This window comes from Mchenga conophoros, linkage group LG22, assembly GCF_057382185.1.
Source record: "Mchenga conophoros isolate Kocher_MC1m ecotype Shallow Benthic linkage group LG22, M_conophoros_male_GT1.1, whole genome shotgun sequence".
NCBI classification, from domain to species: Eukaryota; Metazoa; Chordata; class Actinopteri; order Cichliformes; family Cichlidae; genus Mchenga; species Mchenga conophoros.
In genome coordinates, this window is record NC_140546.1 from 6326397 (window position 1) to 6341830 (window position 15434).

General features: G+C 39.5%; 1 protein-coding gene across 3 annotated transcripts; it reads left to right on the forward strand.

Annotated features, from left to right (window-relative positions):
- Positions 1-4: 4 nt before the first annotated feature.
- Positions 5-9489, forward strand: necap1 (NECAP endocytosis associated 1). 3 transcript variants are annotated; one of them, XM_085262842.1, is made up of 9 exons: positions 5-264; positions 3056-3156; positions 3350-3454; positions 3563-3644; positions 4614-4722; positions 5166-5313; positions 5559-5655; positions 6938-7035; positions 7327-9489. In XM_085262842.1, exons 1-8 carry the CDS (start codon positions 125-127, stop codon positions 6990-6992), a joined length of 837 nt encoding a protein of 278 aa, XP_085118968.1. In that variant the 5' UTR covers positions 5-124; the 3' UTR covers positions 6993-7035; positions 7327-9489. The 3 variants fall into 3 exon arrangements, 2 of the variants coding, with proteins under 2 accessions (XP_085118968.1, XP_085118967.1); XR_014890468.1 differs by having other exon boundaries at positions 6-264; positions 6938-7065; XM_085262841.1 differs by having other exon boundaries at positions 6-264; positions 6938-9489.
- Positions 9490-15434: the final 5945 nt, after the last annotated feature.

The following is a 15434-nucleotide window of genomic DNA, read 5'->3' on the forward strand; positions in this document are numbered from 1 at the left end:
AGCTTTAAATGACGTCGTGTGTCAGTTAGGTCCCCCTGAACCATACACACATACACACATGCATACACACACACACACACACACACACACACACACATGCCCCCGTTTGAAAAGAGCTGAATAAATGAGTCACTACCACAACTCCCACATCAATAACAGTTGGACCAAGATGGCGGCCGAGGGAGAGTACGAGTCGATCCTGTGCGTTAAACCCGATGTCAACGTTTACCGTATCCCGCCGCGAGCTTCAAACCGAGCGTACAGGTAAAGACACACCAGTGTCTCGCTGATGTTGCTGTGAAATGCAGTTTAAATGCGTTTGTTGGGCGGGTTTGGGTGTTGTACTTTAACTGCTCGATAGTCAGCGCATGCTTTACAAATCACGGAGGGACAGTGCTGGCTTTATGCTCTGATGTCGGAAGCAGCTGATGAGATGAAAGTCCATCTCCAGGTGTTGTGAAGATGAAGAGAGGCTGAAATGTTGGTTGTTTGGTGTGCGGGGATTCGCTGAGCTGTCAGAGATGTGACCGGGGGTATTTGTCATCATGCTGGCTCGATACGGGCGGCTTGCCAGGATAGTCCCACTCTCCTCTGTGACAGCTGGGATGTCTTCTCCACAAACTGTTCAGGCTCTTCAGTCTGAAATCTTCTGTTTGCTTTTAATTGATCCTTTCAGATAAAATCTTCAAATCCATCCCGCTCTGCTGCACGGCTGTATTAACTTCCTGGAGCCGGGAAAAGATGTGCTGAAGCACTCCTTTCTCCCTGCACCTGTTCCCTGAAACCCACCAGATGAAATTATTAGCTGATATTCATGGGATCCTGCTTTTTTTTTTTTAAAATATGTGAACATTTGCTAATTCCATAGTTTTCTATGTTAGTCACCTTAACAGCTTTTGTTTTTTCAATCTAAGTTAATGGTTTTTTATTTAGGAATGAAGAAAATTGTTGGCTGCAGCCATGATACCTTCACGTACAACCATGTTATGGAGTTCTCTGTCCCAGTCACAGAAGCAATTAAATCAAAGAGTTCAAACACTTTTTTTCCCTAATAATTGCATATAGCTCTTTTAAGCTAGAATAATCCCCAAATTGTATCTCTACAAATTAGTATTTACTATTATCATTACTTCTCTAACAGTTAATTAGTTCATACTTCTAAGAAACATGCCATTAATAAAAAATCTTTTTAAATAAGTCTAATTTTTATAGTGTAATGTCTAAACAAGAGTTGCCGTAAGGCGCTTAATACTGTAAGGTAAAAAACCTTACCTAACCTAAAATTGAAAATAAGGGAGCCATCTGAGAGTAAAGTGCTCTGTTGGGGTGCAGTAAACAGTGGTCATTAAGATCAGATGGTGATTATTCAAGACCTCGTATGTGAAGAGAAGGATTTTTAATTTGATTCTGGATTTAACAGGGAGCCAGTGAAGTGAAGCCAGAATGGGAGAAATATACTCTCTCTTTCAAGTCCCTGTTAGTACTCTGGGTACAGTGTTTTGGATCAACTGAAGGCTTTTTAGGGAGTATTTAGGACATCCTGATAATAATGAATTACAGTAGTCAAGTGATAAATGCATGAACTAGTTTTTCAGCATCACTCTGAGACAGGGTATTTCTAATTTTAGCGATATTGCCAAATGCAAGAAAGCAGTCCTACATATTTGTCTGTCATGCATGCTGATGGAGATATCTTGGTCAAAAATGACTACAAAATTCCTGAAGTGTTACTGAAGGCCAAGCCGAGTAATGTGGAATAACATGACTCTAAGAGGACCTTGTTAGTGCACCCCTCTACTGCAGGTGTAGAAGAATATCAGACCATAAATTTAGTAATAAATTACACTAATTAAAAATAATTTGAATTGATCACGCAACACAAAAATATAACCCAAAACAAAATCTCTGTTTAAAAAAAGGTGACGTGTAAGTGTCAGCTTTTACCATCCTTTTTGTTTGTGAGCCAGAGCTCCAATGTGTAAAATAAATGCATATTTTCAGTGTAATCAAAGTAATTTGCTTTGTGATTCTGGAACGTCTAAAAGGGCTCTGGAGATAAACCAGGAGGCTCAAGATTTCTTTTAAAGGGGTACGAATGGAGGAAAAATGGGCCCATTTTTACCCATTTCTCTGTAAAATGCTCTTACACTTTCAATAGTATTTTAAATTAAACTGCTAAAAAGTAAAATTACTTTTCATGACATAACCACATTAAAGCAATAACCTTGGATTTTTGCTTTTACAATTAAATAAATAATCCCACTTTAATATGTGCAGCCTCCACTAATGGTTTGTGGCTCCTGAGGCAGCACATATTAAAACTGCAATAATGAAAGTAAATGAACACCTAAATCAAGAAATATCAGAGAGAGAAAATAAAGATTCTCCTCATTTAAAATACACAAATCCTTTTAATACCACCTTCAAACATTTGTTAGATGTTAGAAATATAAATTTTCAACCAAATATCACTGAATCTCTGGATTTTATTGTTCAAAATAAGCAATAAAAAGAAGTCACTTTGGACTTTGTACATATTAGTGTCAGTGAAACAAGTGGAACCTCATTGGACTTTTGTCAGCACTCATGAGGCCACATTATGACCTGAAAATAAATAACTGTTTAAGCAGCCCTGGATTCTAATCATTTAATCTAAAGGTTATTAAATTCTCTAAGAATTAAAAATACATTACAAGAAGCATCACTTCTCTTTCCATTGTCTGTTTTGTAGCTTTATTTGGTGATATGCAAATAGGTAAATGTCTATGCACTCTAGTATGCCTCAAGCCCTGTAATCCACTATGCCAATCACACCTCAAAAGCCAGGTTTGGGTTATTCTTTAAGCAGAAATGTACTGTATTAGTAGCCTGAGTTGGAGCATTTTCCTGATTTCTTTGTCTTGTTTGGAAGCCATTTACAATGTTTGTTTGTTTTTTTTCCTTTAGAGACAAAGCAATTAACAGAGAGAATAACTAACATTTAATTGAAATGTAACCAGACTAACTGATAGTTGCAGCTCTGAAAATGCTAAACTATGTCAAATAATTTCTGCAGGGCAGCTGATTGGAAGCTCGATGCTCCAGACTGGTCAGGTCGAATGAGGATCACAGCCAAGGGCAAAGCAGCCTACGTTAAACTGGAGGACAAAATCTCAGGTATGACATCACTGGGTTTAGCACTAAAAACTACATTAAAACTATATTTTTATAGTAAAATTGACACCGACTTGCTGTAACATGAAAGTCACGCTAGTGGTGATGTTTGCACTCAGAATTATGACCCATCTGTGCTGAAGCACGACTTTTCCTCTCTGCATTGTATTGGTTTAACATTCCTCTGCTGTTGCAGGGGAGCTGTTTGCCCAGGCACCAGTGAAGGAGTATCCTGGTATAGCAGTGGAAACCGTCAGCGACTCCAGCCGCTACTTTGTCCTGCGGATACAGGATGACAACGGTGAGGATTTAAGTACCCCGGCAACTCCAGAATATTTCTTAACCTTGCTCAAAGACTTAAATCCTTTCTCTTCTGGTCTTAATGTGAGTTATCATCTCTTACTGGCAGGTCGCAGTGCTTTCATAGGAGTTGGTTTTGGTGACCGAGGGGATGCTTTTGACTTCAACGTGGCTTTGCAGGATCATTTCAAGTAAGCAGGATTTGGTGGTTTGGTGGTTTTAGTGGATTACTTTCTGTTTTTTGTTGACAATCTGATAGCAGGGGATTGAAACATGTAATGTCTGTGAAACACTGGTTATGCCAAATCATCCAGTAGCCATTCTGACCACGCCAGAATTTCCTGAAGTTTCAGATCAAGACACCACAAATAAGCAACCGACCAAAAACATGCTGATATTTGTATGTTCCTATGCAGAATGATATTGAGTAAAAGTAGTAGTACTGCCCTCATTCCCCTTACAGGCCTTCAGCCGGCTGAAGTTGTTCAGAAATGAATATAACAAGCAGCAGAGCTGGGTGCATCCATCCATGCTTCTGCCACTTATCTGGATCTGGGTCGCAAGGGCACCAGTCTAAGCAGGGATGCCTTGACCACCCTCTTCCTACATGCCCACCTCCTTCAGCTCTACCTGGGATACTGAAGTATTTGCAGCCTGCACCAGGAGGCATCTGAGCCACATCTAGTGGCTCTACCCTGAGCCTCTGAACTCCTCCTGCCTCCTAGCTGGTGGTTGTTGGGAAGCAGTAAGCTGAAAAAAAAAAGTTTGTTTAGGTTTTGGTTCAACCATACAATATGAAATATTTAAGAAAGGAGGGAGAAAGTCTGACCATTTAAACCAAGTGTTTTAGGGGCTCATCAAACCTGTGTGCTAGACTGTTGCATTTAAATAAAGGTTTGTTTAAAATGAGTAAATTCTGAGTGTTTGAGGAATCTAATACGCATCAGATGTACATCCTGTCTTTAATGGTATTCAGAGTATTGATTTTTCTCTTTCACTGTAACTGTCTGCAACACAAGCACTCCACATCAAAGTGAAGTGTTGTTTTTGAGATGCGCTTGTAGAAAGCTGCTGTGGTTGTTGTTAAAACTGCTGAGGTGCATTGTTTATTTCTGTATCAGTGCTGAGAGTGTGTGTTTGTGTGTCTTGCTTCTCTGCAGATGGGTGAAACAAGAGACCGAACTCAGTAAAAATGCCCAGCTTGGGGATTCAGGACCAAAGCTGGACTTGGGCTTTAAGGAAGGGCAGACCATCACACTCAACATAGGGGTGAGAACCAGCTTATGTGCATATACAATACATGCAGATAAAAATCTGTCTATAAAAGAGGCACATGCAGGGCTGTGCTGTTGAAGGATGGGGTGGAGGCAGATCACACAAATGAGTCTGAAAGGCAGAATGACACAATGAGTCATGAAAATGATTGGACCAGTGATGACAACAGAATTGAGTTTGACAGTGATGCAAAGGACAGAAGAACAGCCTGAGCACCCAGGAGTGCAGGCAGACAAATGAATACAGATATTTCTTATTAAACTTACATTTAAGTCTCATTTAAAAAAACAAAACAGAAATACCCCATAAAAATGAAAATCCTGATTAAATTTGAAGGTTACAGTTTGTGATCCAATTCTTTAACTATCAATGAAGTATGAAGAAATACATTGTTTTTGTCATCGCATGAGCCTAACTTCATTCTTCTCCAAATGCAGCAAGGGAAAAAGAGGGATAAGCCCCGCCCACAAGGATCGGGTGGATTTGGACTTCTCCCACCACCACCTGGAGGCAAGATAGCCCCTCCTCCTTCATCAGGGTTATCGAATCACAACATCGTCCCACAGATGGGAAGCACAGCGACAGGTATGCAAACTGACTTTACATAAACATCTTCATCAGCAAATGAAAGTGCACACAGGATGTCAGGTGGGATGTTCCCCTTTGTGCAGCTTTAACATGAGTACACGAGTGACCCGTTTCCACAGGCACTGTGTTAATTAGTGGCTGTTAGATGACTCATTCGTCTTCAAGCTTCAGGCTGCAGAAAATGAGTAAAATCTGTGCCAGCTCGTAGGCTAACGAGCTCTGCTTCTGTCTCCGTCTGTCAGGCTGCCTGCTGGAGCTGGACAGTAGTAACTCCAACACAGTGGTTCAGTCAAACACTAGTTCAGATCTTCTTTGGGGAGAATTTTCTGCTCCTGCAAGGTAAGAAAATTATTTCTTGTGTTAAATGTATGAGGACACTGAAGGATTGGGTATTTTCTAAGCTTTTGTCCACAAGTGACTTTGTGGAGGAATATCACTGATTAGCACTGGCTCCCGGTTTGAAAGGTGCTGAAAGCAGTTGAAGTTGAGTTCTGTGTTTTTTGTAGACCAGTCAAGGCCCTCCACACATGAAGAGAGTTCTTTAATAAATCATTTAAAATATTCAGCACCTGCAAAAAAACACAGAGAATGAGAATAGCAGTCATAGTAATGATGAAGGACATTCAAACATACCTTTGATGTGATAGCACTTGAAATGGATTTTACATGGTGCTTCACAGGGATGGACTGACCTTGCCATACTGTAGGGCAGGAGGGAACATATTTTTCACAGCCAGCCGTACCAACTTAGCTTAAGCAAGTGAAGGGTCATACACTTGGTAACTGAATCAAAACTACAATGTAAACTAGCAGTTTTGCACAAATCTGCCATTTGCATCTTACAGTTTTGCATACTGAGGTCCATTCCCATTAATATTAGCATGTCCTTTCCTTTAAAAAGAAAGAAAGAGAAAACACTGTTACAGTGGAAAATATTACTAACATTAAAGAAAAGTCACTTAATGCTATATAAGCATTTAAATGGCCTAAAAACTTGTCACAATTTTTCGTGTCTATACTAAAGAGTGATTAAAAATGTTGTACTCTAGTAAAGTTAAATAGCAGTAAAGGCTACCTGAAGTCATTCCCTGTGAGGTTCCTCAGCACAAAACTGCCTGTTTTTAATTTTTGAGGGTTTTCTTTTTTGGTTTTACTGCTAGATTGTCCAGGGCCATATTAAGATGGTTAATTAGTCAGTTCTGGCATTTGGTCCATTTTTTTTGCCTGTGTTTATTCTAAAAGTTGCAAAAATATTTCCAGATACTCTAATGCAACTAAACTTGCCATGTAAATAGGTTTACTGTGTGTGTGTAAAAGCAGCTGACACTTAAAATTGTTTACAGTAAGTATTTGGCTGATGTTTGATGCTGATTTATTTTTTTTAATTACTTTGTCATTAGTTATTCATTCTTTTGTTGCAGGGAAACTAAGAACTATACAAAATATCTAAACAATTAGTTTAGATATTAATTAATCTTTTTGTTACACTAAATAGAATTGATTTGTTGATAAACGATTACAGTAATTAAGTATTTGTGGCAGCAGCAAAACAAACTTCCTGTCCTAAATTTCAAAATGTCATCTGAATAACTGGAAATTGACTGCGAGTTTTTGTTTTCAGCTCTGCTCCACCTCCGCCTCAACCACAAAACGCCACAAACTGGATCCAGTTTTGAGTCGTCGATCGTCGACCGTGACCTGCATCTCACCTGCATCTGTGTCCGTAGCTTCCTGTGCATCACACTGAGTGTAACTCCCACACACTGAACCCAAAGCAGAGACATGACACACCCACAGAGCTGTAGAATCACTTCACTCAGAGAGAGTGAAGCATTAATGCGTTAAAGCCATCACTCTATATGCGCCATCTCAATGATATTTAAGGGCTATGCGTGATGTCCCGAGTAGCAGGTGTTCCTCTTTCATGTGTCTGCATCTCCTCCCCAGTAGGTGGCTCCTACTGCGAGCAGAGCTTCATTTTTGATCTGGAATGTTTTTGTCCCCCTGCAGGCACTGCAGAGCACTACATCAACACACCTTTGCTTTCTGCATCCTGCTGTGAATCACATGTAAAGAGCAACACAGCAAAGATTAAGTGAAGGCTGCAGGAGACAAATTAAAAAAAGAAAATACGATGATTTCTGTACTGGAACATAAATCTTAATTCTGTAAATTATTCACTTTTCCAGCAGTGATCTGAGTAGTTGTAATGTTGATCCTAAAAACAAAGGAACAGTTGATGAAGCATCATGATGATCAAGGTCAGAAGGAGTTTATATAAGATGATAAATTTACTCTGAAGTGGAGTTTAAGTTACTCTCTCCTTTTCACATTGTGAAATGTGGAGCATTACAGCGTTGTCATCAGGGTGGATGCAGTTACATGGCTCAAAATTCTCACGTGTATGTCAGCATTCACATTTAACAACTTCAGCTCATATTGGGTTTGATTAGAAATTGATAATACAGGTGAATTTGTACATGAATCTCCAGACGTGAGGCACAAGTTTAATTGCTATTATCCAAATTTCCTGAATAAATCTTTACAGGAATCAATAATCTTCTAAATTATTCACATGTTTGCAAAATTGCTCAATCTGAAATAGTTGGATGAGATGCTGATGTTACAATATGTGAGTGATGAATACATTAACAGTTTTCTTTCTGGTGTATTAAATGTAAAAATGTATGTTTACATTATGAAATCATGTTTGTTTACTTCTGGGTGCTTCTGATTAGCTAATATATTTGCAAATCAGAAAATCAGCTGCCAAATCCAGACTATCACTATTTTTACATATTTTGCTGCATGTTTAAAGAACTACATAAGCTAAGAAGGATGAAATATTTGCATGTCCTACTCAGTTTCTATCAAACTGGAGGCAGAAAAATTAAAATTGCTCAAATACGAAGTGGGCTATTTTTTTCACCCCAAGTAATCTTCTTGACCTTGAATTAACCGACACATAATCAAGTCTGGTTAAAATGAATCAGAGCAGAAATGTAGGACTTATTATCAGACATTTCTATTTTTTTTTTGTTGCTTTTTTGTATTTATTTTAGAGGGGAAACTGCTGTGAGAGAGGTCAGCCCAAAGCTTAGCTTCACTTTCTATATGAAACATGCAGTAATCATTTATATCAACTGGATTTAAAGGTTTAGAGGAAAATGTTTGGTGCACAGACACAATATTATTGGAAATGAGAAAACAAACTGACAGTTTCTTTGTGCAGTGGAAGAAGTCTGAGTGCTCCAGATTTTCACTTGCAGTTTTCACAGCCTGCTGGTTTCTGTTAATGAAACAACCATGAAGAGTTTTCCACATGTGCTGCAGTTTACCTGCAAAGACGGCCGTGTGGTGAACTCATCATTATGGAAATGAGAATAAATCTGGCAGATTTGAAGAATCTCCACATGAGTCCCAAACAGTGGTGACTGTACGAGGTTTGATGGTCTGTGGATAATGTCTGGAAATTAGAGAAACAGTTTGATAATTTGGGAAATCTACCATTTGACTTCTTTGCTGAGAGTTAGATGAGAAGGTTGATTCTCATGAATTTGAAGCAGGTGGTTAGCTTAGCTTAACGATGAAAGAAATCTGAGACACCTGGCTGTGACAGAGTCCACCTCTAATACCTCTAAAGGAGACTGATGAACACACTATATTGTGTTAAATATGATTGAGTTTTCTTAAATAAAGTGGCAATCCTTTTGTAGCCTATTTAAAATGAAATGCTCCTTTCATTGAAGTGATCTGTTTGCTGTAAGAGATTCGAACACATCAGTCTCAGGATTTATGGCGGGGAAAAACAAAACGATTGTGTTAAATCATCTGATGAATGTTTAATGGCAGCAAATGAAATGTTAATCTTTGTGCTAAGAAGGCTTTGGGTGATTGTGAACATGTCTGACATAAAACATGCCTTGACTGTGAATATGTCTGCATAGTATCGCTGTGATCAAATCACATGAGCTGTGTTTAATTGGCATTAAGACACAGGGCTGACTGATATATGTTGACGTGTCTGTTGTTTACATTGCTCGCATCGCTGGCTAAGATTTAAAAATGTCTCCCACTTCTCATTCATTCCACTTTGGCTGTAAAATCACTGAACTAACCCTTTTGAGTTATGACCAACTTAATGAGAAAGAGGCAATAAATCCTTTAAAAGGACCCTCCGAGTCTCGTCATTATTATTTTTGAATATTTAAAGCCCCCAGGAGAAACCGCATCGAATTCATTTGAGTATAAGATTAATTATTTCTAATCCTTTGTGATAAATTTGAATAAGTATGTAGAACAATCCTGATGGTGGAGCAAGAAGACCGTGTGGTGAACCACTGGGACACAAATGTGACGCCACATCTTCAGCAGCATAAATCAGAACCGCAGACATGAAAGAAAAATAAACACTCTTGTTTCTTTTGCACTTTTTCTTTCATTCAATCTCTGTCACATTTGCTCTGATCCTCTCTCCTTTTTCTCTCCCCCCTCTCTCTGTTATTTTTCCTCTCACATTTTCCTCCCTATTCAAGCTAGAGGAGGAGGCAGGGTACACCCTGGACAGGTCGGCAGTTTGTTGCAGGGCTAACACATATAGACAGACAACCATTCACACTCACATTCACACCTATGGACTACTGAGAATTACCATTTAACCTAACCCCACTAACTGCATGTCTTTGGACTGTGGGAGGAATCCGGAGTACCCGGAAAGAACCCACGTACTGCATTTCCTTTCCTGTAAAGTTGCAAGTGCGTGTAAAACAAAGGCTTTTCACACTTGCAGTTGTCTAATTCACCACAGCAGTAGGTGTTTAGTCCTTATTATCTGGCTGTGTAGCATAGATTCATAAGTCATAACCACCAGTGGGATGTATTTGGGTCACTGGGAGGCAGCAGCCACCAGAGATGTGTCACATGGGGGTTAGTAGGTGATATGTTGGCCTTCGACACAAAGCAGGAAGTCAGTGGTCACAGAGCGGCAGCCCGAGGAAAGTAAGTCATACTGTTGCATCATATTTTTGACTCTTTCAAAGTTCAAGTCATGAACTTGGAGATCTGTGTGTGTCCTCTTTAGCACCTGACAACCGTAAAGACAAAGTCACCCAGAGTTCTGGCCTAAAATCATACAAATGGTAAATGGCCTGTATTTGTATAGCGCTTTACTAGTCCCTAAGGACCCCAAAGCGCTTCACATATCCAGTCATCCACCCATTCACGCACACATTCACACACTGGTGATGGCAGCTACATTGTAGCCACAGCCACCCTGGGGCGCACTGACAGAGGCGAGGCTGCCGGACACTGGCGCCACCGGGCCCTCTGACCACCACCAGTAGGCAACGGGTGAAGTGTCTTGCCCAAGGACACAACGACCGAGACTGTCCAAGCCGGGGCTCGAACTGGCAACCTTCCGATTACAAGGCGAACTCCCAACTCTTGAGCCACGATCGCCCCACAAGTCATCTCCTCCTTCAGAAGACTGAGTTACAGGAAAAACTTCTCATTGCTGGCTCTGAAGAAATGATCAGCTCATCTTGAATTAATATTAGAAGCAATGCTGACTTGCAGTGTGAGCTGTGTGACCTTATACACGTAGGTGTGTGTCTTTCTAAACAACCATGTGTCCAAATGATTCACTTTGCCACAGCTTAATGATAACTAGAGCAAAACATGTTGGACCCGATAGGAACTTTAAAAATAAAGAGTCTAAATGACAGATTTAAGTTTATGATTTTTTAGAAATGTACAAAAAAACCAACAAAAAATGAGTGAAGGCAGGTGGGTAGATGTGATTATTTCAACTGTAACGTGTACTGAATGTAAAGTTAGGACCATAAATATTTGCACAGAGACAGCTTTTCTCATTTTGGTTCAGTACATTATCACAATGAATTTCAGTGAAACAACTGAGACACAGTTGAAGTGCAGACTTTCAGCTTTAATTCAGTGGGTTTGTGAGGGTGCGGGGAAGCAAAGTCCAATCTAGCCTTTCTATTCCTGAGGCTTATGATTGGCTTGTACCTTGCAGTGAATCCTCTGTATCTATGTTCATACAGTCTTCGATATCGATACACCTAGCTCCTGGAGAGTGTTGTTCACTTGGTTGGTTGTTGTGAAGGAGTTTCTCTTCACCATGGAAATGATTCTGCCACCACTGTTGTCCTCCGTGGATGTCGAGGTCTTTTTGGGTCGCTGAGTTCACCAATGTTTTCTGTCTTTCTCAGCATGTACCAAACTGTAGATTTTCTACTCCTAATATTGTAGCAATTTCTTGGATGGATTTTATTCTGTTTTTGCAGCTCACAAATGTCTTGTTTCATCTGCACGGAGAACTCCTTTTTACTCAAAATGCATTAAAAATGGTATGTTGTTCAGGAACTACGTGCTCTCACTTGCACATTTACAAAATGCTCAAATACATTTTTTGTGTGACCTGAGATCAAACTTGACCTTCAATCACTGATCATACTACTGCACATAGGCTACATACATTTTCTTTACAAAAACATAGTGCTGAATTTATATCGAGCATTTTAATATTTTCTCAATCGCTCTCATATTATGAACTCAGCATGAAGCTAGTTAGGGAGACAGTTGTAGCAGAAGTGAGAAATATTGCGTAAGGTGACCTCATTGGGTAGGAGCTTTTAGCTCTGCTGACAGACAGAAAAAGAGAGCAACAGACAGCTGGACAGACAGACTGCTGGTCTCCTCCGAGCTTCATTAGGAACACGATTCATCTTCCTCTGATTTTGTTGTCACCCCATTTTGGCCTCTGAGGTCATTTATGGTGTCTTTTTTCACTAAAGCTGCACCAGCACCGAACACGTGCAAGCACAGGTGTGAAGGCTTGAAGTTTGTATGTCAGGATGCATGTTTACGTGCATGTGTGTTCCTGTGCAAACTTGTTTTGAATGTGTTAAATGAGACCTGGGGGTGGACTAAGTGTGTTTGTGTGCACATAGTGAAGAATGGTGAGAGGCTGTTGACTTAAAGATGATTTTAAAGGACTGTTTGAGGTTAAAGGTTAAAATTAATTTTAGGTTTAGGTTATTAAAGACAGTTAGAAGATCAACATATGTATATGTGAGTAAATCCAGATCCTTTTTCTGATCTGGGTCACCTCATGCTCTGTAACATCTCTCTATCACACTACACAGAAATTCTGGGCTTTCATTATACTAGTTATCCCTGCATTCTCACTAAAGATTTAGTTTCACTTTCCAGAGAATCTCCTCATCTCTATCACAAGTGTGATTATCAAATTTAACAGGTCATTCCTGACTCTGATGTGTAATGTGCATTACTCTCAACACTGAAACTTCTGATAAAAACTTGTTTTTGTTCCTTTCTGACGCCTGTAAACCCTGCAGGTTCTCACGTACTTTAAACACTCAACAGCAATGTTAGTCGTCCTTTGGGACAAATTAAAATTTTGCCATCTGACCAAGAGATGCCATTGTTGCAAGAGTAAAGTCACTGGCAGGTAAACTGCCCATCTGGAGCACTGGGACACGTTTCTCTTTTCTCTGGCCTGGGCGTGATTTGGCCATGAACAGTCAGTTAATACTGATATTATGCTTGCGCACAATATCCCAGCAATATTTGTTCTTTTTGTACAGTTATAGTTACAGACTGTCTCTACGTCCCTGCACAACCCTTATACCTAACCTGTTATGTAAATAATCCACAAAATCCACCATCTTTTCAATGACTGCAAAAAAAATGACAGCTTTAATGATGCATTTACAACAGAGTCTGTGAAACCAGTCTGGTGCAGCTCACTCAGACAGACTAACTAAACAGCCAGCTGGACTTGAGTCTAATCATAGCCTAGCATCACCTTCAAGAGCACACTCATCAGCACTCCATAAAAAATACATAAGTACTTTATTTCTTGGCTCAGGGATACGATTTAAAGAATCCAAAGCCTGTTCCTGGAGTCAACATGTACCCATTAGAGGAGATCGATTTTCCTCCTTCAGATCCAAATGAGGTTCAAGTGTACATTTAAATTCTGCTCTGAATCTCTTGTCTCAGCACATGTGAGTTTCATTTAAAGTCAGCCACAAAACAACACTGCAGTGTCTTTTTTTAAACTTTTGTTTGTTTGTTTTTTGGTACACGCTCTGCTCCACCAAACAAATGCCAATTCTACATCAGCATGGTATGAAGTAAAGTCTGGAACAGTGAAGTGGCTTCATTCAGAATCAGAAGAACAAAAAACTTTTCAAAATCATTAACTGGCCTCAGCTGTTCTCATTTAGGCATCTCAGTGAAAACATCGAGACAGTCACATGATCAAGTAACTATTGCAGTCACATAAAAAGTGTTTATATTTATATTTAATCTTTAAAATGCTCACTTTTAGTAGCAAGGTTTCTGTAAATGTAAAAATGTAAAACAATATTTGTCCAAATTTGAACAATTCCCCTGATATTTGTCCTATTCTTACTACAGGTCCTACTGGTTGCAGAACTGGAGTAAAGCTGCTCTCACAGGAATAACAGCTGAAGGATGATTTTTGCTGCTTGTTTCCAGGAAAAATTTCATCTGTAACTTTTCAGTTAAATTAACAAGCAGAGTGAAAATGAAACTTAATTAAACTGGATAATATCAATGAGAGCCAAAGTGAAACAAATAGATGAATATGATGAATTTGTGTTACGTCTAAAGATCCAGACTAAGGAGTGAGCTGTTCTCTGGTTGGGGCTCATATTTTTTGTGAGTTGTTTATTTGGTACATGTGTAGTTTTTGAGCCCAGAGTCTGTTTGATGTATTTGGCCTGCAGTTTTTCATATTTCAATTGAAATACCAGGTACTGCACAGGGCTACAGTACGCTGCTGTATATTTTCTGTTTTTTTCTTTCAAAACACAGCAAGTTTTTTAAAATTCAGTTTCTCAGTTTTTAATTACTTCCTTACATTTATAGGATACATTTAATCTTGTCGGCTTGTTAGATAAATACACAGTCATACATACTGTCACACAATCTTGGCATACTTCACATAGCGTTAATGCAACATATCAAGTGAAATGTCAGAAGTTTGGATGGGAGCAGGTCTCAGGCCACCGGCCACGTCTGGCCCCCGCCCCGGGGCCTTTGGCCTTCGAGAGAATGATACGATCATCAAACTGTCTCTCTTTAACAAGCTCACTAATTCACGACTTCTGGCACGGCGAGGTTTATGAGATAACTTACAAACTGCTGCTCCTTGCAGATGATCTCTTCATTTAACTATGCTTCTTGATTTAATCTACATGAAACTGGATGTTAGGGTGATTCAGGTATTGCTGGGGTCAGAGCTTAAAGGTCAAAGGTTAAAAGATTAGTGACCTTTTTGATTTGACATTTTCAGAGAAACCTGAACCAGCAACTTAGCTGGATGATTTTCATGCTAGTGATGTCTTTGTATAAACGAAGAAATATTTGCACCTGTAAGTTTGTTCACACAGTTCACGACTTTAGAATCTCAGCTTTTCAGGAATGAGAGAAACCATCCAGCTGTAGTTTTAGCCTCATGGCCATGTGCGCTTTAGTTTATCCAACTGATGGGGAAAAGATTTGACGAGCAAACTCTCAACTGAATTAAAGATATGATCACGACTAAAAATACATTTACAAGGTATCATCAGGTGAAACACGATCATGGCTGTGTGTGCTGTGTAGATTTGCTACTGAGGGCTCTGTAGGGGGCACTCGAAGAACTATATATTATTTCTACAATAAACTCCATTGTGGAAGCAGCTGCTCTTTTAACTATAGATGAGAACCAATTAGCCTTGAAGTTGTTTCCAGTCCTAAAAGGGCAGAGTTGTGGTTGGTGGTGTAGGTGGTTAAAGAGTGCAGTTTGGAAACACTTCAGATAAAGCATCAATGTCATCTGTGCATCTGTTTCCTCTAAAACTGCATTCTAACCAATCACCAGTGGGGTCTCTGGCTTCCAGCCACAGATGACAGCGATGAGCTCATCACAGTGTGGTGCACAAGACGCCAAGTAAAATGTAAAAAAGCCGCACAAAAATTCTTCTTTATTGAATTTTGTGTTGTTAAACATAACATCATAAAGATGACAGATAACCAGAAAGTTTGGTAAACCTATGTCTGGT

Excerpts from the sequence above, each read along its gene's own strand:
- necap1 (XM_085262842.1), top strand. The coding sequence starts at position 125 with ATGAGTCACTACCACAACTCCCACATCAATAACAGTTGGACCAAGATG. Across the intron at positions 3,645-4,613 it reads GCTTTGCAGGATCATTTCAA|ATGGGTGAAACAAGAGACCG; the intron begins GTAAGCAGGATT and ends GCTTCTCTGCAG. Across the intron at positions 5,314-5,558 it reads GATGGGAAGCACAGCGACAG|GCTGCCTGCTGGAGCTGGAC; the intron begins GTATGCAAACTG and ends TCCGTCTGTCAG.